This window comes from Diadema antillarum, unplaced genomic scaffold (assembly GCF_040938485.1).
Source record: "Diadema antillarum isolate AM-2024a unplaced genomic scaffold, OU_Dant_1.0 scf00000094, whole genome shotgun sequence".
Lineage (NCBI taxonomy): Eukaryota > Metazoa > Echinodermata > Echinoidea > Diadematoida > Diadematidae > Diadema > Diadema antillarum.
The window spans coordinates 2,720,444-2,744,600 of record NW_027270983.1 but is presented as its reverse complement, the minus strand read 5'-3'; the positions used below and the strand labels follow the sequence as shown (position 1 = coordinate 2,744,600).

General features: G+C 39.7%; 1 protein-coding gene across 3 annotated transcripts in view; it reads left to right on the top strand.

The window, feature by feature from the left end:
* LOC139718459 (nuclear hormone receptor family member nhr-91-like) overlaps nt 1-24,157 on the top strand; it is a 137,909-nt gene that overhangs the window by 70,036 nt on the left and 43,716 nt on the right. The window contains exons 1-2 of one of the 3 annotated variants that reach the window (XM_071629932.1): nt 12,918-13,277; nt 18,472-19,491. In XM_071629932.1, the coding sequence (XP_071486033.1) occupies nt 18,483-19,491 (1,009 nt within the window). In that variant the 5' untranslated portion in view covers nt 12,918-13,277; nt 18,472-18,482. Of the gene's footprint in view, nt 1-12,917; nt 13,278-13,741; nt 13,776-18,471; nt 19,492-24,157 lie in introns of those variants that run through there. The other 2 variants (XM_071629933.1, XM_071629931.1) reach the window with 2 other exon arrangements.

Genomic DNA, 24,157 nt, shown 5'->3' with positions numbered 1-24,157 from the left:
ATCTGTAGAATCACATCAAAATTGTATCGGGGAGTGTTTCGTTCCTGCACGTGTGTACAAAATTCAAATCGCGAGATGCAACTTTTTTTGTATAAGCAATATACAAATTAATTCATTACAAAATTTCATTATACCAACATAAATTCCACATTGTCAATTTTAGGAATGAAAAAAAAAAATTGTATGTAAAAAGGACAAGAGACAAACATAAAAAGAAAAAGGAAAAGAGACACACACACAAACAAAAACACACACAAACACACACACACACACACACACACACACACACACACACACACGGACAATCAAATAAACAAACCCTTGTTATACTGAGACATCGATTATCAAAGAATGAAGCGATGATACCGTATACTTTCGATTCACTTCATGAATGCGAAGCATTTGATGAAGACTAATGCTACCTAGTTTCCCCCTCCCCCTCCTCCTCCCCCCCCCCCCCCCCCACCACCACCTTGTGTTACCAGGAGAGAAATTTCAAAGTCATTAAACGAATGTGTGCGTGGTGATGGCTAAATGGATTCATGTCTGCCTGAGAGTGTAGAATTGATTACGGAACAAACAAGCAACAAAAACAAACGAGTCGCATTCTGAGTGGCGCTAAGGTCTCTGACATCAGATAGAACAGAATCTGACGACGGTGGCGTGTGTGTCTACTTCTCAACGTAAGAGCAAGCTCCTGTTTTAAGACATTAAAGTAGGTATGAGGGAAGCTCGCACGAAGGTCGCACACGTTCATTCCTTAAAGATTTAAAGGTCCCAATATAGTTGTTTTCTTGAAGGTCTAGGAGAATTCTAGGTTCATTACATTGCATGTAAAACTCAACTCTCCGAAAAGTACGTAACACGGTTCATCATCTTGATCTATCACAGCGATGATAATGATGATGGTGATTGTGGCAATGATCCTTATCGTCATCATTTCTGTTGCTGTCACTATATCCTATAATGATAATAATGATAATGATAATAATAATAATAATAATAATAATAATAATAATAGTAATAATAATAACAATCATAATAATAATAATAATAATCATAATAATAATGACAGTAACTATAATAATTATAATGATAACAACAATAATAATGCGAATAGAAATATCAGTATTATCATTATCGTTATTGTTACTGTGGTTTCTATTGTAACCATTATCATTATCTTTAACGTTATAATTATCCTCATTATCATCATCAGTAAAATTGGTTGATACATGTACCCATAAGATATCGCAACACGTGAAAAACCTCACGCTGAATTTAATAATGTGATGGGTCAAAGGAATTGGGTAGAAGGGGGTTGTAAGATAACGGGAACAACAAGAGGTTACCCCCACATACATGGGTAAATATAAAATGGTAAGTATAGGAGAACCATGACACTATTAATACACTAGTTTTGAGGGCCTGATGAGACGTCGACGCATTCAATGGTACATTCTTACGGAGTATTATAAGGAGTACAGGAGGAATAAGTTTCATTATGCTATCGATATACCAGGAAGAATTTAGAGCTCATACCTCTTGCGCCTGCATCTCTAGCGGTAACACACTTGCTCCAGCGACAATGCTCCAGTGTCTTTTACTCCAAAGACTAAAGTTAGGGTTAGGATTGGTTTTGTGATAGGGTTTTAGGTTTAGTTTAATGTGAGGATTAGGATTAGTGTTAGGGTTATGCTTGTGCGTAGAATTTATGTTTGGCTCAGCGGGCAGATATTTTATAGCTGGGAGCAATTGTCGCAGGAGTAAATGTCATGGAACCAGTTGTAGCACTTATCAACTTCCTCTTTTGGGACGTCGGGGTGGATAATAAAATTTAGGGCGATTTCCAAACACTGATGCTACCACTTTGGCATAGATAAACCAGGAGTAATTCTAATGTTTGTTTGCTTGGACGTACGGATAAATGGCGTTTGACGTATGAGTTTGTTTGCACAACTCTTTAGTATGCTTTTCCCGCTCGTTTACCCTCAAATTATTTTATTATGAGATGTGCTATACGGTTATTGCGCGTCGTTCTGTTGTTAGCAAAAGTGATTTACCTTTTTTTCGCAGCAAAAGTAATGACGTTACCAGCCGTGCGTATGCAAATCTTAAGAGTTTGCAGTGATTTTATCCAACAAAAAAAAAGCGCGATGTAACCAACTGAAACAGTTAACAATACAGAAAGGAATCTTCCCACGGTACATGTAAAAATGGAAAGTTCTATAGATCTGTAGGACATGTGAAGTTATATGTACTGCTTTTCTCACCTTTAGCATTTTCGATTCCGCGTTAATGGTATACTGTGCCGTGAGCAGCCAGCAAAAGTTGCCTTTAACGCGCGCGCGACTCGATCGAGGTTCGTCAAAAAATGTGGTTACGACGCCTGGCGTCAATGACTTCACTTGGTTCGACCGCCAGCACAAACACGGCGTTACCAGAACATGCATTATTTAGTGTCGATCACCCCTAGCAACAGTGTGACGTCACCACAGTCGTCATTAAAACAAATGAGTTTTCGCATGACGGCGACTTACCGTGAATATGGATATCACGAGGAGTCGAGCTGATCACTTTCCCCGAACAGTGCTCGTAATCGCAGGGCATGTCATGTCTTACCGGTACAATGTCCGATGAGGGGGGAATACAGGAGTGAGTATGGCGACCTGGTTATCACAGGTAATGTTTTTGATAATGTCGCTTCATTTTCCCTGAGCTGATTGCTCCTATTTCTTCTTATTTTCTTTTTGCCAGCAATGCGTCAATATGAATCTTGTCAAAGAGAATCAAAGTTCCAGAGATATTCAGTTTTAATCAGTTTTTGTTTACACATCAAGAAATATCTGTGAAGGACTGCTCTTTTGAATAATATCATTCAATATATTATTACGGATATCAGTTTATATGATAATCTCTCAGTAAACGTGAACAGTCAGGTTATGTCTTTTCTATTCTCCTCCTCCTCTATCCTCCAGCAGTGTTGTTATTCTTGGAAATAATTTTAGTGAAAGAGTGTAATCATTGTTTTACAAAAGTTTGTCAAATGATCTTTGCGATTTACGGAAGGAAGACCATACTTTGCGCAGAGCACATTCTTGGCGAGGTTCGTATACATTTCGTTACGTACCAACCATTTTTGTTGTCTTTATCACTATAATTGGTCGTCGAGAGGATACAAGTCGCTCTAGTGATATATTCCTGGTGTTCATTTATACCTCATCTCATCATTATGTTTTTGTATGTGCATGTCTGTGTGTGACTGGGTATAATCCATTCTCTTAAGCCAGTGTAGACAGTGCGCTCAAAATTGCCATCCCATTACATAATACTAACCAAATACGAGACAATTCATTTCATATCTGACACCGTCTATCCTAACGCTTAGCAGAAAAATCCGGTTTGCTCAACTTTCGTTTCAGATAGAGTTTTCCATGATGATGACAACTAAAGAACTCTCTATTAGTATAGGGTAAAAAAGAGACAGAGAATCGGTTGATGTCATCATCTCCCGCCGAGGACAGAAACATTCAATGATACCCATGTAATATTTGACATCAGCATTGATAAACATCGTTGATTGATTGATTGATTGATTGATTGATTGATTGATTGATTGATTGATTGATTGCTTGCTTGCTTGATTGATTGATTGATTGATTGATTGATTGATTGATTGATTGATTGATTGATTGATTGATTGATGTTATTTCTGCTTTTCTTCTTTTTATACATAGATGTATAACACAAAGTCAATTGAACAAAGTTATGTTGAGTATTGTCAGAATCTCACTGTTGAAAAAGATAAGTGATTAATTGAGATGTGTACGATATTTTTTCATTGATATGATACAAATGAAGGCGAGCGAGTGTCATTTTATGCGTATACCAGTATGTAAACTGAAGAGTAAGTAGGCTTACCTGCCATCCAAAAGATAAATTAAGCAACTCTAAATATAGCAGAAATACAGGTGACCATCATCATAATAGCAAACGCTTGACGAGGATAAAGGCTTCAGATATAGTTGTCGTACATTACGACAAATGAAAGGGATACTCGTGTCACCACTGTTAGCAATTGTAAATCCAAGTCGATGATAATACGAATAACGAGCACCACGCTCGGACGAAAACTTTGGCAAACTCTGGAATGCCATTAGTATCCTATCGTCAGGAAATTTTCCGCAACTACCTGTTATCTTCTCATGTCAGCGATTAGTATCTTCTGCATCTTTTCATATACTTTGTACAATGTTAGATTTGCATCTTCTGAAAACATATACAAAAACCATCATTTTCATGTTAGAAACACTAGGGAAATTAACTTGCGATGTTGTAAGATGAATACCGGTTTAAACCATGGGGGGGGGGGGCGATGTTGTAGCTAGGACGTTATATCCATAGATTGAGATTCAACATAATAACGATAATGCACTTCCAGTTTAGGCAAAATCTTTTATCTTTTATTCTGAGTTCACACTCATTTCACTCCGTTACCTTAAACGGATAATAACTTTGTGTGTTTTTCACTTTTAAATATCAGTTGCACCAGTCTGTTTTTTGTTTGTTTTTTGTTTTGGGTTTTTTTTTTCTTAAAAATGATGCGTTGAGTCATATTTTCCAAACTGGTTTAGCTGGGACCATTCACAGAATTATGTATAGAGGCGTGGAACTAACCATCAACATTTCGCCGCCGCTTCGGCATGATTTTAGAGTGCACAGTGTGAGCAGCATTAAGTAGGCGATTATGGACAATATCTGGTCCGGAGGTAGGCCAGAACTGGTTCTAGTCCGATTAAGAGATGTTGGGTACTGGTTTCGGTCAAGGTCAAGTTCGGACACTGTTTCCGGTTAGAGAGTTGTTGGGTACTTGTCAAAGTCAAGGTCAAGGAGCAGCAGTAGCAGTAGCAATGCCAACAATAGTGACAGTGCATGATGACAAATCATCTATCATAACTACTAGTAACCTCGATACGTAGTTACTCAGTTTAGGTCTACTTCTACCTCAGATCTTTTTTTTTTATTTTTGACTACTTTCCTTTTTTTTTCCTCCCTCAATGACCTTGGTCAAAAGTGACCTCCGGAAGTACCTACATCTCATATCAGACCAGATCCTGTGCAAATATCTCATATCAGACTGAAACCAGTGGTCAACTTTGACCTTGACCGGAACCAGTACCCAACATTTCTTATCAGACTGGAACCAGTATCTCTGGACCGAGATACTGTCTATAATTGCCTTTATAATATATTTAGCAGCATATTATGCTGCTAAAGTATGAGCAATTTCTTCAAAAACGGATTAAAGATAACATCTAGTTAAGGAATTTTAGAGTTTTCCATCTTTTCACAAATTAGTACTATCAGTCGCAACCGAATATTTAAATTGGTATGGGTCATGATAACACGTTTTCTCCATATGAGTCTTCTATTGATATGTACACAAATCTTCACCAGCTTTTTCCTATTTTAGCAACAAACGAAAAAAAAAGAGAGAAAAAGAATGAATTCTCATTCATTACTCATAATATTACTTGTATCATAGTAAGACAGTGTGTTATAGGCCGTAACAGCCTAGCAACGACAAGTTCCAGTGGGATCCGAAGTATATCGCAGTTGCTATATCATCGACTAAGAACATGATGCTATGATGATAATGTGTTTGTGTGCGGACCAATGGGAGAGTCGTTTGGTGATGACATCATCGCCTCTTCCAATTTACATATTCGATGAAAACACGTGAAGTCTTATGTTTTAAATGTCAATCTAATGAAACTTCATCAATTTGTTCGCCTGGTGTGACACTATTCGTCAAAATCAACTTGAGCATGGTGCGCATATGCTCTTTAATCATAACCAGAAAAAAAGTCTTTGACAACCACATAAGTACTAGTATCCCCCCTCCACCCCCACCCAAATCGGTCGGGATGCAGTGGCGGCCCTCGTAGCCAGTAGTGGATGACAATGATAATACTCTGTAGTTCATTATGCGCGGTCATTGAAGCTAAATCAGTGTCACCACGAGGGGGCGCTGCGAAACTCCAATATGCAAGGATGCGCAGGGGGCATGCCACAGTGGGCATGTACGCCACATCTGCTGCAGCAGCTCCGAGACTCGCATGCAACCATGTAGTAATTCGCCTGAATTCGCTTGTCTGATACTCCAGCATTTTGTAAAGCTTTGATGAAAAAATTGGTGGCACCATCGAAAGTCATTACCTCGGGCAAAGATTTCGGCATTTGACAATCCTTCCTCCACTTTTGGATGATTTCAAACAGATGCTGATGATGACGATGAAACAGCATTATAGCGCCATTTATCTGTAAAAACATTACAATATGTCACACATCATTCACAATGTTGCTGGAAAAGATAGGTCTTCAGTTCAGATTTGAAGGTAATGAGGTTGGGACTGGTAGAGAGTTCCACAGACGTGGCGCAACAGAAGAGAAGGCTCTACCCCCATACATTTTTAGGCGGGTATTGGGCACACGGAGAATCAGTCCAGGCAGGGAGCAAAAGTAGTACATCGTTAGGTACTACAAAATGTGTAGACATCCGATATTGGGAGAAATTGCTTTGCATTGAGGCACATCATTTGAGGAATACTGACCCTAAAGGTCAGCTCTCCGTTTCTTCATTAAGCTTTAACTGTCTTGTGAAGACTTTTGGTAAGTAGTCTACTCCGCGTCTTGTTGACGTCGTTCTCCTCTCCAAAAATCATATTTTAAGCTTGAAGACATAAGAATCTACTTTTCTTTGTATCAAATGCTCTCAGTGAGGAAAAAAATGGTACCTTCTTATGATAAAGATAGAATATATTTTGATGTAGCAAGAAAACATGCAAAAGTAGGTATACGATGATAAGAATGATACCTAAACGTTGATGATTTGTCTCATTCGATTTGTTATCAAATTCATACTAATAACGTCTCTGTTTCTATTGTCTGTATAGTAGAAAAGAAAAAAAAAACATTCGTACGAGAACGAGTTATACTAGTATTTGATATCAGAAGTACTGTATAATCTGCTTCGGAATTAATTACTAAACGTACTCCCAGCAAGAAGCGAAAAGCCCGGCAGAAGATATTATGGTGACTGGTCTGGAGTATCAACAACTGAAGTGTTTACTCCAAACGTGGCTAGTTTGAAGTATAGAACCACCCAATAACGTACTTCGTTGGGCTGTTTGTTTACAGGAACGTACATTAATAAAAAGAGGTAAAATGATGCGCATGGCCTATTTTTCCCAGTGTTCGTATTCTTCCACAAACATTGTTTACCATTTTTTGGTCTATTATCGCGTCCTCAACTCATTGTCACAACTCGACATTAATCATGAGCGTCGCATTGTTCACATCGACCACATGTTCTCTCGGTTTCATCCGTCTCTTTTTAAGAGAGTTTGATAATTTCAAAAAGGAGGCAAGTCCACTTTGTACGTTTCTGAGAAAATGTGTTATCAAATGTCAGCTTTTACACAGAACTCCCATGGGGATAACGACTGGCGTTGCAGAATTTATGTAGCACCGATAGATACACCAGATAGGTATACGTTGCCTTTCATTCTGAAAAGTGAAAGATTCAAAAGATTTATAGACACTATATCCAATCCATGCTCAAGTTCGATAAATATGTTGTGAAAAAAAAAACGCTTTGGGGATTCCGAATCTAGTGTCTCATCTTTTAATGAGAATCAGTAATATCAATCAGTCACGTGACCCATGAGCAAATTGCATAAGGCGATAAGTCAGCTCTTCTAATCTCCCCCGTGCGCTTTGTTATCGTAAAGAGATAAGAATCGTACTTGGACTTATCGAGAAGCTGTGAATCTCCACAAAAATCATCGCCAATTCATCAAAGCTTTATGATTAACGCCAGAAGGATTGAATGTTTGGTTCGAATGCCTTAGAGAGCAAGAAGGTCAGTGAAGACTTGAATTTGGTTGTTCTACATTAATGGCAGAAGACTACATTTACACACAGCGGAGTTCCTCTTTCTATATTGAGAATGGGTCTCTCATACGGACAGCTTTACTTTGACCGACATGTGTTTGAACACTAGACTCTTCAATCAATTGCTCTTGAAACACGAAAGCTGTCCATATTATAACCACATAGCGCGATTTAAAATGGCTGTGAATAGGACACTAATGGAGCAAAATCAAAAGCAAAACACAACAACCTTGACTTATTTCCCAAGAATGTCCTCATTGCCACCGTTTTGTTATCATTATCAGTAGAAATTGCTCCTGGTAAGCTTGCTCTGCTACCATCAGCATTACACTTCTTGCTTTATTCGTGTGGTAACTGGTCATTTTGATTGCACTCATCGGCGATTTATCATAAGTCAGTTCAGTTCAATGACATAGTTCTTTTAATTTACGTTATAACACTACATCGTACATTCGTTCTGTGTTAGTATAGGTGAAATACAGACGAATTATGTATTAGGCGCATATTTACTTTCCTGGAAAGCTGAATTTTAGTCCCACGTTCTCCGTGAGGCTCTATGCGCAAAATGCGCTTCGCTGTATTCGTGGTATTTCCAGACGACGAGACCCCGAACTACTTATGTTCGATAACATGAAGCTTACAGAATGACGTCGTGGACCCGGAAGTAGATTTGCTACAGGTCATCTTGCTCCAGGTCCCCGTCAAGGCTACACGAAATTTCTGTTTATCTTCTCTAGAATAGATAGAACGTTCCCGAATTGCATTCCATGTAGCAAGTGGGTGTGAAGCAAGCACAATAGACCTCTGTGTAAGGACAGATTGGTTAATAGGTGTGTATAGACTACAGAACATACAGAATGATGTCCCAATGAGGATAGCAGAGAGATAGAGGGACGGAGCTGTTTTTCCCCCGATGCGAAAAACAGCTTGAGCACGCGAGGTTACTTCAGGTTGAAGGGAAGAGCCCGCGCACCATTTATAATGCAAACATTTATTCATGTATCCATGGCGGACCATCATGCTTTCTGGCGAACCCGCTCTAGTATTAATGTGCAGCTATTAAGCCCCTCCCATGACGTCAATGCACGCCAGTTTTCTGCCTATTTTTCAAGGCCTCTGTAATCACCGCTCCCGCCGATGCGTTGATGCTGTATGGCCCATCATTATCCCGATAAAAAAGCCGCTCGCTATTAAGTCCCTCACTGCCGAGGGATGCGCAAAGGCACTGTCCTCTGCTGAATATAGTACCCTCTGGATTGCGTTGTTCATGGTTAGTATTCGAAACTAGCATGATTTTCTCCCAATCCCCAAATTACAATTCCTCTCCCTCTCTCTTCCTTTCGATCTACTGTCGATATCTATCTATCTATCTATCTATCTATCTCCCTATCTACCTATCTATGTCCCCAACTATCAATCTATCTGTACCTATTTATATTTCTATCAGTCTATCTGCCTATATCTGTCTGTCTATCTATCTATCTATCTATCTATCTATCTATCTATCTATCTATCTATCTTTCTCTCTATATATCTATTTGTTTATATTCTCTATTTATCATGTCTTTATCTATTTATCTCTCTATCTTTGTATTTCTCTATCTATCTACTCTGAAACGGATGAATAATTAAGGACTCTGAGGAATATCACAAGTCAAGCGTAAACCAATGCAGAATCCCATTTCTCTTCTGCTTTCAAGGACATCCCGACATCCAAACAGACTTGATGTTACCTCGACCTTGATAGCAAAGTGTAATAGCCGAGAAATCCAAGGCCAGCTCCGTGACAACACTCTTGTGCTAATCTCCTATCATGTTGTTTGCTTTTGTATTGCTTTTATTTCGGGTTGCTGTTGTTTTTTTTACTGTAGTATATAGAGTTTCATTCAATGTGATCTGAAGGGTTTTGATTTGATAAAATGCTTCGTTTTTATCGATACACGTGAAGTAAGCAAGGAGTAGAGTCAGTTTATGATAAACATCTTTCACGTAAGTTTTTTTTTTTGTGTGTGTGTATTTTATAATGATGTAGACCCTATAGGCCGAAGAACCTCCCAGGTAAAACGACAACAGACGAATTGATGGCTGATGTTTGGTCATGCCAGGTTTTAGAAGCGATTAATCAGCAACAACATCTTGAATAAAATCTTTCCCTTAGCTGAAAGCCTGTGAACAGACTTTAAAAGAAGAGGAGGATTTATGACGACGTTCCACATTGAATGAAATGCGAGCAGCCCAATTCTGTAACCTTTGCAATCTACTTAATTCTATCCCAGGCTGGTGTTTTCGTGAAAAAATTGCAATTGTCTAACAGTTACAATACAATCCAATTACTTTTTTTATAACATTATTAGAAGCATCTTTAGTCATAATATATTTCTTTATTTGTAACACACTTCTTAACTGAAACCGAACAGATTTGCAAATATCATTGATTTGATCAAACATTGACATGTTGCTGTCAAAATACACCCCAATATCTTAAGACGGGAATATTTGACTGTCCCCCAAGGGTAAGACTATATTATAACAGTGTTCAAATTGCGAAGGCTTTTCTGGTGACCCAGCAAACCCAGAAACTCAGTCTTTTCTCCGTTCAGCTTAAGTTTATTTCTGCACTTCCATGTTCTGATATCCGCACGACACACAGTCAGTGTTCTCAATGCCTTTTCAAGACATTTTGGATCCTTTGGATAAAAAGCAAGCGAGGGCGCAATGGAGTTGATTACTGCTGAGACCTGTTTATTCTTTATTTGAACAGATGAAGCCCTATCACCAAGATATGATTATTATGAACTATATATATGTACATCTATTTATTCATATATCTATCATCTATCTATCATCTATCTATCTATCTATCTATCTATCTATCTATCTCTCTCTCTCTATCTATCTATCTATCTCTCTCTCTCTCTATCTACCTACTCTATCTACCTATCTATCTATCTAGTATCTATCTATCTATCTATCTATCTATCTATCTATCTATCTATCTGTCTGTCTATATATTATACATGCACAAACATATGTGTCTTATACGTATAATAGGTCTTATTCTTTATATTACTGTATGGCTTCTCTTAGATTTCTGAGAAGGGGTTCATTTCCTTCGTCATTTCAGGACGAAGTGCATGGAGGATTATAATAGTATAAATAACCTTGATATTAAGATCTTGATCCGTATCCTGGAAACAAATAACAAATTCAGGCCAATATAGCGAAATCACCTTCATGCGATTTATACAGATCGCGTCTTTCATGTCAACAATCACTGGATTACCGGCATTGCAAATGTCAAAATTTTCTATTTTCTATACCCATTTTCACTCCAAAGTTTCGCTGACTGTTTGCCTCTGTTTAGATACAGCGTTTGAAGAGCACCGGTATTAAAATCTACTGGTGTATTTCAGAAGTAAAAAGCTGCAATGACTTGATATGATTTGATTTCGATATCATAATTCTGTCAGTACAACCATACAAAGACTATATGCTGCGGGTAGTAATAAAGAAATATATGAATTTGAGGCAACTGAGAATGTAGGCCTATATTGAAGACTGGTTTATAGTGCAGAAAGAGCAGTACGTATAGTGACCACACAATGAATCGCTGTACATGTTATAATAAGGCCTGCGTCATCGGATGTTTTTTTTTATGTCTTCAGAACCATGTAATCTCACTCTGAAAAGGCTGCTACGAAAAAAAAGAAAATCCATGGGAAATGAAGAAATGTAAGAGAAGAAAATATTGAAATATCTGAGACATAATGTTCCTGAACCGTCATGACCGTGTGCTTATTTTTCAATTACGAAAGAAAAAAAAATCTTGCCGTTGCGGATATCATGTTGTAGTGATCGATATATCTCCATTTAGATAGTCGTGAAAGTAAAAAGGCAAATCATCTTGCTCTAGCTTCGAGATCTCAATTTGAAAAAAAAAAAAGAATGAATGAAACTTGAAATTCCCTTTGCGCAAAGGCATAGCGGATTGAAATATCAGTGAGTAGGTATGTTGCAATATCCGCTATCTCTTCTTTAATATACGTATGTCTCCCTCCTTCTCAAGTTCGGTGTTTTGTTCACGCTAGGCTCTGTGTATGTCATTACTGCAATGCTGGTGAATCCATGAGCCTTTTCCACGAAGTCGCTGAATGCACCCGGTGATTGATGACGCAAAAAGTTCACTGTTTTCTTGCGGAAATAGCTACATAAACAGAGGTGCCTGCCTTTCCCCTAGTAGATCTAAAAATGTACAATTTCCGCGCACTCAATCATACAGGGTAGGAAGAGTGAGAAACAAAACACTGCTAGATATTAATATCACTTTATCTTTCCTGCCTATTTTTCATGGGGGGGGGGGGGGGGTCAGCTGACCCAGATACTAGCCTCGTGTCAAGACTTTTTGTTTGTTTGAGGGGGTTAATTTCACTTCTATCAGTTGTCAGCGAGTGCTTTCACTCGAAAGGTCAGTGCCAATGCTGTTTGGTCATTCAACTTTACTGGATGGCAAGAAGCAGTCAAGTAGCAGCCGCTGCTGCATTCTCTCGACGCTCATATAAATGGTGATTGGCCTTATGCACTTTGAGTCCGTCGGGGCATGCCTAATGCGGGCTGTATTAATAGCCTAGTTATTTTTTCCGTGTCCCTTTTTTTTTGTGTGTGTGTGCTCTTTCCTTCCCCCGTGTGTCCGGCCATCTTTCTCTACCTTTCCACTATTCTGCTTGTCTTCCAACTCCCCCTCCCCTTCCTTCTTCTGTCCTGTCTGCCTGTCCGACCCCCACCCCCGTCTCTCTCTCTCTCTCCCCCTTTCACTATATTTCTGTCTCCAAAATCTCTCTCAAGATTCTACATACACAGACAAGAAACAGAGCCCCTCCGTCCCATTTCTCAACGAACGTGTGTTGATAACAACGCACACGCAGAAAGAGTAAATGAGAATTTTTCCCCTCCAGCTCTCTCTCCCTCTCTTCCAGTCTCCCCCTCTTCTCCCTACAGTACTGGAGAGTGTTTGCATGGGACACTGAACAGAGAGTGCAGCAGGAGTAATGACCGCGCGACCGAGGAAACGTGAACTTGTCTGTGCCACTAGTCTCCCGTACACTAGACCGCAGCCCCGCATACCGAACAGCTAGCAAGAGATACGGTAGCGAATGCAGCGGGCTTCAAGGCCATTTCTTCGATTCTCTCGGTCGCGCGATTCCAGAGCTCCTTCCCATTTGTTGGAAAATGGAATACACGAAAGATTTTTCTTGAGATGATCTGAAAATTTACACCGTGTAACCTGCGACAGGGGAAAACGTAATCGAAGGCTCAACCGAAAGGTAATACACAGCACAGCTTCCTATGTCATTCCCGATAGCCTACCATTCATTACCACTGCCGTGACTGCCTGAATTGGTAGTGAGCTGCCCGTAACACGATGTGTGCATAGGCTTCGCGCAAACAACTCTTGGTACAGTAGCATCGCTTCCTTATCTCAAATTGTTCGTCTCGCTTTGGTTTTGTGAAGTTCGGCCGCATCGAATAATATGTGCGAACCAATTTTCCAGTCTCATCATCTTCTACGATGTGTATAATCATCTTCCCTTCAGCTTGTGATGGTCACCATGTGCATCGCTGGTGACAACAACAGGGCTCTAGCAAAAACTGCACCTCGTCATCGTGCGCTGAAGTGGTACAGCGCCCGCCTGCTTCCACGGCCGCACAGGCAATTTTCGTTGGCCGACGCACTGAGCGAGTCCAAGGTCGCCTCAGCCTGCGGCGGTGGTAACCGTCAGCGGACGGGGGGAAATCCTGTGTTGTGATTACCGTTCCACCGTGTGAGTTTCTTCGCCAATAGAGAGTCAGTTATCTGCCTTTTTTTGGTCAGATATTAATGTATTTTGCGACGGATACAAATGTTTATAGGTAATATTCTATGTGGTGTGCTTTTTTCCCTGTAAGAAATTGTTTGCATTATGCTGCTAAGAGTGTGGGTGAGTCGTTGCTGAGTGGTCAGCGTGTTAACTCATTCTCAAGGTCGGTGAATAAACACTATGACGTAATGGCTGTTGGCTTGTCCACTCAACCGACTCATTCAGGTATTTCGGACACGACTATTCAATGCAGTAGACTGGTCAGTGGCGTCCAAGCTTCGCTCTTGTGTGTACCACTACAACTACTCCAGCGAAGTTCCATTTCTATTTTCGGGTTCGCCGTAAAGTGTTATCATCGCGTCGTTCAATTTTCGCGGGAATGTCATGCCATAAACCAGACGTTCTTGTGTTTGTTTGTGACCAGTGTTTCTCTTTGCATATCGACGATGAAAACAGTAGTGAAATCCATTTAGAAGTTTCAGAATTGCATTCTATTCACCACCCGATTGCCTGCGTTTGCGAGGCCAGTTCATAATCATTATCCCCTGCTGCCGCCTCGATCCAGTTGAACTTGAATTTTTGCCGATTCTCCCTCGCATCGTAGCAACACGACGCGACAGTTTATTCCGTCGCCATCCCGCTGTTGTAAACCAAGGTATTGTGTCACTTTCTCTGTCTTGCGAATACCACCTCTGAAACCGATAAAAGTGAAACTTCCCTGGAGGATGTAAAACTATTTTGTGAGAGCAGATACCGCGTTTAACGGACTAGACGCTTTGTTTAGTTTTCTACCTCCTAAACTGCTTTGGGTTTTGATTCGCATGAGTCTGTTTAATTGATGCGGAGTGTTGGTTGTGGGTAGTGGGATGGGATGGATGCCAGTCTGCTTGTGCTATGTGCATTTACTGTGGATGCAATTCATCATTGAGTATTGATTGCCATTACTATTTGCGCTCATATTCCTTCATGGGGTTTTTGCAAGAATATACCTTAACAATTTTGATTTGGCGGTTTGCTGAGAAAGAGTGATGTTATGAGTTGTGGGTTATTGTTTGTGTACATTGCAGGATGTTGGTTTTTGCGTGAGATATTTTTTGTTTTACTATACATCATGATCGCCAACAACAACAACAACGAAAATTCCCCGCACAGCGGAGAGCCAGAGACATAGAAGGGAAATTTTCCTGGAAATTGCCATTCAAACCTAGACGTTTATAGGCGTATTGCTTTGCAAAGCGTTGCTGACAAAAAGCGAGCTGCTTATCTCTTTGGAGGGGAAACCCACTGGCTTTCGCTGCGTCATCCTTCAGGCCCCGCAGCTCTGGACGAGATGAGGATCTAGGAGGGACCTCCACTCAGCCCGCCGAGCGAGGAGCGTTTTTCGCTAGCACCAGGCACGCACGAAGATGCAGCGCCGTGCCGCTGCGCGTCCGAGCAGAGCAGTTCGCCGTACGCCACTCCGATATCTCTGCTGCATGCATGGCATGGTGCGTGGCATGGCGCAACTCTAGAGAGGAATACTACTCGCGCGCTTATTTCTCGCAACTCTTGGCCCGTGTTCGGATGTTTGATTATGGAAGTAGTAATGATTAGAAAAATGTAAGCAGAATTTCTTTCTTTCAAAAGTTACTGGGCTGCCGCGATGTTTAGATTACAGATAGGAACAGGGTAAGAATATAACTATTAATGTTAGCTTCTGGAATCCGCCGCGATAATCCCGCATCCCGGAAAACTAAAAAGCGCGTTGTGTGTCGTCTCCAGTACGCGACACTACAAGGATGACGTTTTTTTTCAAGTTATAAATGATAAGGTATTGTATTATTTAAGATTGAAATTGTAGATAATTTCGTATGTTTTTAGTTAACAAGTGTAGGTACTAAAGCCAACAGTATTACTCGGCTGTAATTATAAGATTAAAGAAGAAGATGCTCTGAGCCACGTTGATCCGCATAAAGGTTATGAAAGTTTATTATACTCAGACACGTCATTTATTTTGCAGACGCAGGCAAATATACAAGTCCAAATTTAGATTCTATACTTAAAGAGCACATGTTTGAATAGCGTCATCCAAAGGTTTATTTGATTATCTGTATAGCCTGGTTGTATTTGTTTCATTGTTTTTAGCATTAAACTGGTTGCAACAAACGTGTAGTTTTTGACTGACACTCGATCTAAAATCATCATACCATTTTGTTCACGAATTTGTGTTTTAAATAATATATCCCTCACACAACAAACGAGAAAATCAAAAAGGCACACACGATATGACATTGAGAACAAATTCACAATGATTCAGAACAGAGGAGATTGCAGTACCTCAGCGTGTACTCGGGTATGACTTCATGTTTGGGTGTGGTTGTCTGCCAGGGATTACCCAGTTTGTGCCTGATGCATTGCTACGATATTGTAAGGTCAGTGCTACCCCAAAGAAGGTTAATTATAGCATATATCTCTTCTTTTTTTTCAAAGTAGAATAATTATAAATAAATGAATGATTCTTGATGAGCATGTTCAATTTGAATACTGGTTGTGTGTAGCTCAATACACCTAACCCCTGTACTTTGCCGAGTGGAAATTTTGGTGTCAAATGACGAAACCCTATGTCAAATCAAACCCGCTTTTAATGAGATATAGTTATTGATTGAATAGGTATATCCCAAAAGACGATTTTTTTTTCTGAAAATAAAGACATTGGTGCGGATTTTTTTTTTTGTTATTTGTGTATTATTTTTTTGTAGTCTCCTTGTCAGTATTCGAAAGCGTTACCGCAATGTTTTTGTATGTGAAGTTGTTGCGTATGTTGCAGAAAGAAAATGTTTGAGCTGTGTTCTGGCAGCAGACTCTCCATGGCTTCGCATACGTAGAGGCAAAATCTGCTGCTGTTCTGCGCAGAAAAAAAAAGAAAAGAAAAGAAAAAGAGAAGAACTATATGAGAGAAAGAAAAAGTTGGCATTCATGTACTGGGATCGCCTGCGAGTATACATGGAAAAAAAAAAACAAAACAAAACGCGAGGAGCGGATTCGCAATTTATTTATTTACAACACGTTCTGAACAGGAATCTAGGGAGTCCAATGCAAGAGACAGACGTCTTTTTCGCCGCTTCTGAAAAATGATGAATATCTGGGGGATTTGCAGACTGGAGTGCAGTGCTCGTGCTATTCCCGTTCGTTGACACCGCCTCGAACTTGACCGCGGAAAACAGAGCACAGAGAAAGAATGAGCCAGACATACAGTAGGAAGACTGAACAGACGCATAGAACAGACGTTACGCAGTCGTGTTTTCACATCCAACAACAAACCCGGTTGTCGGGTTTTTTAAGACCACACGAAGCAAGAGGAAAAGTCGGCAACAACAGCATTCCATTTTTTTTCCAGCGCTTTTTCCGACAAAACAGCACATGTCTGCCTCTTGCAAAACACATGTTGAATGGCGACAAAGAAAGAGGCGGATAGAGAGAGAAGGAGAAGAAAACGGATCGACAAAGGTTGTTTGAAAACACGTGAAAATGAAACTGGAGTAATATATTTTCCTGCTCAATAAAGTCAAAGAGGGTGAAGGCATTTAGGAATGGACTTTGTAACGTTGCTGTATTGTGCATCTAATTTTTATGGTCACCATCAAACCGTCAAAGGGAACAGTCAAAGTCTGAATGAAATCTGGTTATGATTATTCCCCTCTCTTCTGAATTCCTCTTCTTTGAAATGTCTAATCTGGTCTTGATGCTTTTGTGTGTCCACCCTATTTTAGTGTAGGCCTACCCCACATTGTGTCAAAACTGAATTCATCCACATTTTGTTAGAAAGCTTTTGAGACAGAAGACTCTAGCATCTTCATTCGGGCAGTCATGTTATTTGATTGTGCAATACAATTAATATTTGATGACAACTTAATTATAGTCTGCCAAATTCATTCCTGTGTTTCTTTTGTCAGAAATTGACATTTTCTTTTCTTTCATGTTTGTTTTATCATCTCCAGTTTCTCTCATGATAAATACTTCCGTTTTGTAATTTGTGTATGTTTGTGTATTTGTCTATTAGTCCTACAGTGTACCTAGATGTGATAGCAACTGAATACCAATAATATATTAAAATAAAATTCAAAATAAATGAATGAATCATTGAATAAGTGAAAAAATGAATATTTGAGACACACTAATATAAGACTTCAATGCATTGTTGTCATTGATCGACAGGTTAAAAATGAATTGCTCAGTGAAAGATGGAAAATGTTTATTGATAGTGATACTCAACAATTTTCTTTATTAGAGTTGTTGCTCTTTCAGTTTGGAATGGGATTTTGTTTGGCCTTGTGTAAAGCAGGATTTCTCTTCTTTTCTTACTTCAAAAATGGCTTTCTTATGGGTGATTTTACACAAGACTTGTTTTCATTGTTCGTATTAGTAGTTCTAGAGCCAACCTGTCCGCCCCAAAAATAGAACAAAGGCAGTGTGAAAATGCAGAAAGCAAAAGGGCTTAACTGCTATTGGACATTATTCTCTGTGAAAATTGACATTCTTGAAAGTGTTTGCATATTGATAAGAACATTTTGAAGCCTGTCACATTTTGCTCATTGGGAAAACAGATTTTCCTACGCATTGCCATCAGTTTACCTTTTTTTATCTATTCATAATTCATTTCTTCTTGTTCTTACTTCAACAGGTTGAGCCAGCATGAAGCGGTCGCTAGAGGTTCACATATCTGAAGTAGCTAATACGCCAGAAAACCTTTCCCCTCTGAGTGATGTTAGCAACAACAACGAGAATCCCTCGGTCTTGAAGCTCCCTCCTTCTAAGAGATGGACAGGCAAATACCACAACAACAACAACAACCACAAGCACGCTGACCAAGAATCTCTCTCGCCCCCACCAAAAGACTCTGCCCAAGAAGCCAAGAGCCCCGGTGTCATTCCGCAAACGTCAGCCGATATGGACATTCAAATTCGCAGCGGCCACTTAGATATGGGAAAGCTTCCGCACCACATGATGCCACCCCCACCACTTCTGGTGGTCCCAAGCTTGGTCCCAAATCAGCCACAGATGACCCAGCGGACTCCTGATAACTTCTTTCTAAAAAGCCCTCATGCCCACCATGTGGGAAGAGTGGAATCGCCAATGTCCACACTGAGTCCCTTTTCAGCAATCCCTTCCCCAGGAACAACGCCACGAATGTCTCCTCTAACGTCCCTCCCAACGCCAGTTTCAAGCGGGTTTCTCCCCTCCCCAATGACAGCAGGGACATTCCTCTTCTCCCCTTTCTCGGCCGGTCCGGGAATTCCCACCTCCACAACTCCAACCCACTTCCCATTCCCCCCACACCTTCCATTCCAGACGCAGCACCTCTTGCGAGAATCCACCGAGCACAAACTGCGGACTCAGTCGGAAGGCGATGCTGCTTCGATGAAGTCCTCCGGACTGGACAGTCAGGGCCACAGTGAAGAGAGCAATTCCGACGAGGATGAGTCACTGATGCTGTGCAGCATCTGCAGCGATAAGGCCACAGGACTCCACTATGGTATCATCACCTGTGAGGGGTGCAAGGGTTTCTTCAAGAGGACAGTGCAGAACAAACGGGTTTACACCTGTGTTGGGAATGGACACTGTGAGGTGACAAAAGCCCAGAGGAATCGTTGCCAGTTCTGCCGCTTTCAGAAATGCCTTCAAATGGGCATGATGCTAGAAGGTAAGTTGATGAAGATGTACAATAAAAACCTATGTGAATTGAAAGTTGTGATTCATTTTTTCTTGAGCTTGTGGAAAAATGCATTTAGCCTGAAGGTATTACACTAGTTCTATCCTTTTTTTTATTTACAAGGAGTGTAAAACTGGTCGTTACTACAATGGAGTAGAGGTAGAAAGAAGTTGACAAAGCATGTGTTTAAAAAAATTTTCTTGTGTGCCTGAAAGCAAATTTGACATTCAAGTTTTGACATTTTGGCTAATCATGGTACTTGGGTGTTTTCCAATGTAGAGTTTCTTACCCCAAATTTTTGGATGGTTGTACATCGTAGTTCAAAAAACAGAACTTAGGGGGAACGCATGCACCCTTTCAATTTTTCCTTCTTATTTCCTTAATTTAAAAAAAAAAAATTAAAGGGGGAGCACGCCTGGTGTGACCCCTCCTGGATCTGCCACTACATTCCTTTTTATTGATGGCAGCATTTCCCATATAATTATAAATACAATGCATTTGTGAGGTTCACTCAATATGGAGTCTGCACCAAAGCTGATTTATGCTGAAATGGTGTGCATGTTTTGTGGTTAGTGGAGGAGACTCTTGTACTACATGTTTTAGGCATTTCATCAGACCTTAACACGAAAGATATGATTACAAAAAGTTGTGTCGCAGATGCCATTATAAATAAATTACATCCAAGAACTACAGAGTAATACCACATTGTAGGAAAGCTAAAGTGTTTGGACTTGTGTGTCTCAGGAGCAAGTAAAGGGATCATCTGTTTTTCTGATTATCAAAAACTAAATCTTGCAGAAAAAAATTGTACAGAAAATTTAGCATACATAAACATATATACTATATCTAGTAATGGGATTGGGGAACAGGGAAGGATTTTGTGCATCGCTTTTTTTTATGCTACCCATCTCAATAAACTTTTACTATTAAGGTGCATTGTTTTTTATGTCACCAATCTCAATAAAACTTTCACTCTATCATGTTTGCCTGAGGCACCATTAAAGTAAAGGGTAAAGAATTTTATTGTCTTATATCTCCAAAAAGAGCAACCCCACTCCCAGGAGTTGAGGTCATGAAGTTCTCTTTATGTTATCCTTTCTGCATTATATAGCATCAGCTCCCAATTCATACACTTCTGCAATATCTGCACAGTTTGGATACCTTTCACGTTGATGTTTGAGAACCGCCATAATTTGAGTTTAAGCACCCACTCAAAATGCTCTCAGAAGGTGTTTGGCTGCATTGACAGTGAGGGTAAAATGAAAAGATCTGAATACAAGAGGCATCAATAACATCACGATAGATGGATGCTTAAAACAGGGACTCGGATAATGTGCGTAGTCCATCATGGCTTCATGCCCTTTACGTAACAGTGGAGGTGAAGTACTTGTTTGTGTGTCTGCTGGTGGGGGGGGGGGGGGTGGGGGGGGGCTCGTAAATCACTACAGGAATATACTAATATGTATATATATATATATATATATATATATATATATATATATATATATATATATATATGCCTGTATGCATAAGGCCCTACATATTTATATCCCAGTCTATTTTTTCTCTGTCAAGCTCATTTCTTGTGAAACTGGGAATGGAAACCTCATTCCCTCTTTTCAAGAAAGAACTCAATAATGTTTGTTTTGTTTCATAACTCTTTTTTTTTCCAATCATGGCTCTTTTTAAATGAAGCAATCATTGAATGTTAGAAAGAGGTCTCACCTTTCTGCACTAGGCGTGTCATTGTGTGGTAAACATATTGCATACAAATACTCCATCATTGTTTTATATGTTTAGGCCTGCATGTAGGGCGATTGTGCACCACATATGATAGATGTGATTCAGATTAGAAATCACTTTTGACTTGTCTATTTCGTTGTATAAATGCCAGGATGACTCAAAGTTGCCCATGAGATAAATTTGAGGCAATTGCAACTCAAAATAGTCTTTGGAGTATTTTGAACACAGTATCCCTAGCTAACATGACCATCAGAAAGCTTTGTCACTAACCCCATGTGGATTAATGAAAGGAAAGTAAAAGAGAATTTGCCGTAATACCAGGCCCGGCCCTGCGTAATACCTGAGCTAACATTTGTATTCTTTCATACCAGATTAGGAAAACAGGACATGATCTGAAGGTTTGTATCTAACCATGGAGCTACAACCGTAGCTCCATGATTAACTCACAATGATTAAACTTGTTTTTTTAATGCATTGAAGAAAAAAAAATCACGATAATGTGTACTCCACAGTCTGGAAAGAGACTATCGTGTGTTGTTGACCACTCTTTGTCCGTGTAATCCTGTCCAAAGGGATAGACATAGCCTTGAAATGTTACATAAGAGGCACACTGCCCCAAGAAAGCGAGATAACAGAAAAAATGATTATGGCTAGTCTTAGCACATATTGTTTTCCTGCTGATCAGCTTGTTCTTTCCTGAGGTCAAACTACCGTTTAAGGATAAAAAAGAATAGTTGTGCTTTCGATACTTGTTATACCCATCCTGACTATAAATATGCTCAATAGTCATGCATGGGTGACCATACTGGTCTTTTCGTTTGTGTTAGCCAAGCATCCGGAGGGAAAGTGTATTTTAGATTTGTCTTTTTTGTGTGTGTGTTTAGGGCCTATTTTGTTCATGTTTTTGCTTCTATCTTAGATATTAATATTATTATAGAGATGAGTCAATCAGCTATTGATCGGATAACATGGCACCCTGTTTCAAACCCTAACAGTGCTCTTATCCAATAACATAGGCATTACCTGCATTTTAATAGAACCCAATAAGTTCTTGAGTATTTTCTACAAATTTCACTGCCCCCTCCCCCCCCCCAATAGAAAAGAAGCCTGTTCATAGTGATTGAGTTCAAGATATTGCAAGGGCATGATATGTTTATCAATAATATTAGCATTTAGATGTTTGCCTTTTTTGTGTGAAAAGCTATTTGTAGAGAAGAATCTGTATGAATATGCAGCTCTGTTTATAGAAGATTACCAAAACAACAGTTTGAGATAAACAAAATGGAGAAAGGATGAAATGCTCAATTTAAAGCATCTATCTTTGTTTTGTTTGTTGTTTCTTTTGCTAAAATGATATTTTGTATGATGCTGTTACTTACCAGCTGTTGTTTGAAACTACAGTGTATCTGTATCTGTATCATTGATTTTCATTAATTTTTTTTTAGTTCAAATGTTTTTGGTTAGATTATGTCTGAATAGTGGAGTTGTTATTATTCTCTGGCATAGATTAATTATGCACATTACTTTTCACACTTCTGCAGTGGTTAGAGAATGCCACAGGAAGAAACAAAAAGTAATCTAGATATCAAAATAAATACCGTTACCATAGTCTTTATTCCTTTTTTTCATTGGAAATTCTTGAAGTTGAGGACTGTTAGCCACTCAGCCTTCTGTACCTTGATCCTTGATACAATACCTTTTTGCAGCTCTGATGCAAAGTTATTACTGGGATGATGAACCTAGTCTGTATGTCATGAGGAGGTAGATGAATTGAGAAAGCTAAGCCTCCCGAGTTTGATGATTGTCTGACCATGAATTTTCCCTTCACAAATATCAAAAACAGGGTTCAAATTCTGAATGGGATAAAAAACACACACCTACAAATTCCTTATATACCAACTGGCCTGTAGCTTCTGTGTGGTCATTGCCTGGAGTTGGTGTGCATTTAGACATTTTTGTTGAGTTGGACGACCTGTGGCAACATGGAACTCCTGTGGGATTTTATTCAGAATTCCTCAATTGTTTTCAGTTTTTATGATTGCAAATAACCCAACAAGTGACTCCATAGTTTGTTACACCCCTGATCCTTCCATTTACCCCCTCCCCCATTCACCCTCATGAGCTAAGGTCAAAACCATTGGCTTCCATAGTGAATGGTAGCCACTTGAGGATTGATTAAGCCATTTCCCCAACAACAAAGAAGCAGCACACACACACACACACACACATGCACCAACATACACACAAAAACACAAGGCTTCATGCTCGCACTCAGAGTTATGTAAAAGGATGTAAAGCGGAGCCTTCTTTGTTGCAGTTGCGAGCTGAGCTTGAAGAACCTAATTACCTTCCCAAGCTCAGGGTACCATTTTGAAGGTGTATGGCATGTATTTTCTTTTCTTTCTTTCTTTCTTTCTTTCTTTCTTTTTTTTTTAAGGGGGGGGGGCAGTAAGAGGGAGAGTGTGAATGGTAAATCAACTTCACAAGGAGTTGTGGTCAGTGTGTAAAAATATCCCATTGTTGGCACCTTTACTGTCCTTAGTTGCTGGGGTGTGAAGGCCAGCAGTGCAAAGCCCCTGTGTTGTTGGACACTGATGAGCCGATGACCACTGAGTATTGGGGGGGGGGCAGTTGGGGGCAGTTGTTCAACTCCTTCTTTTGTCATTGACTCATACCTTTGGTCAACCTGAACAAGGCTAATAAATTCCAGGGAGACCTTTGTTCTGATACAGAAGTCCACCTGATCAGCATAGGGCTGGCCCTTAGCGGAGATTCTGTGAAAATAATGTGCCAAATATCTATGATGCATTGAGGTGTAAAGAACTCACAGTCTAACAAGACCAGATTTCCTTTGTCTTGTGAAACCTTTTTGGTGAGCAATTGATGGATAAAACTAAGGAACATTTGATAAAAC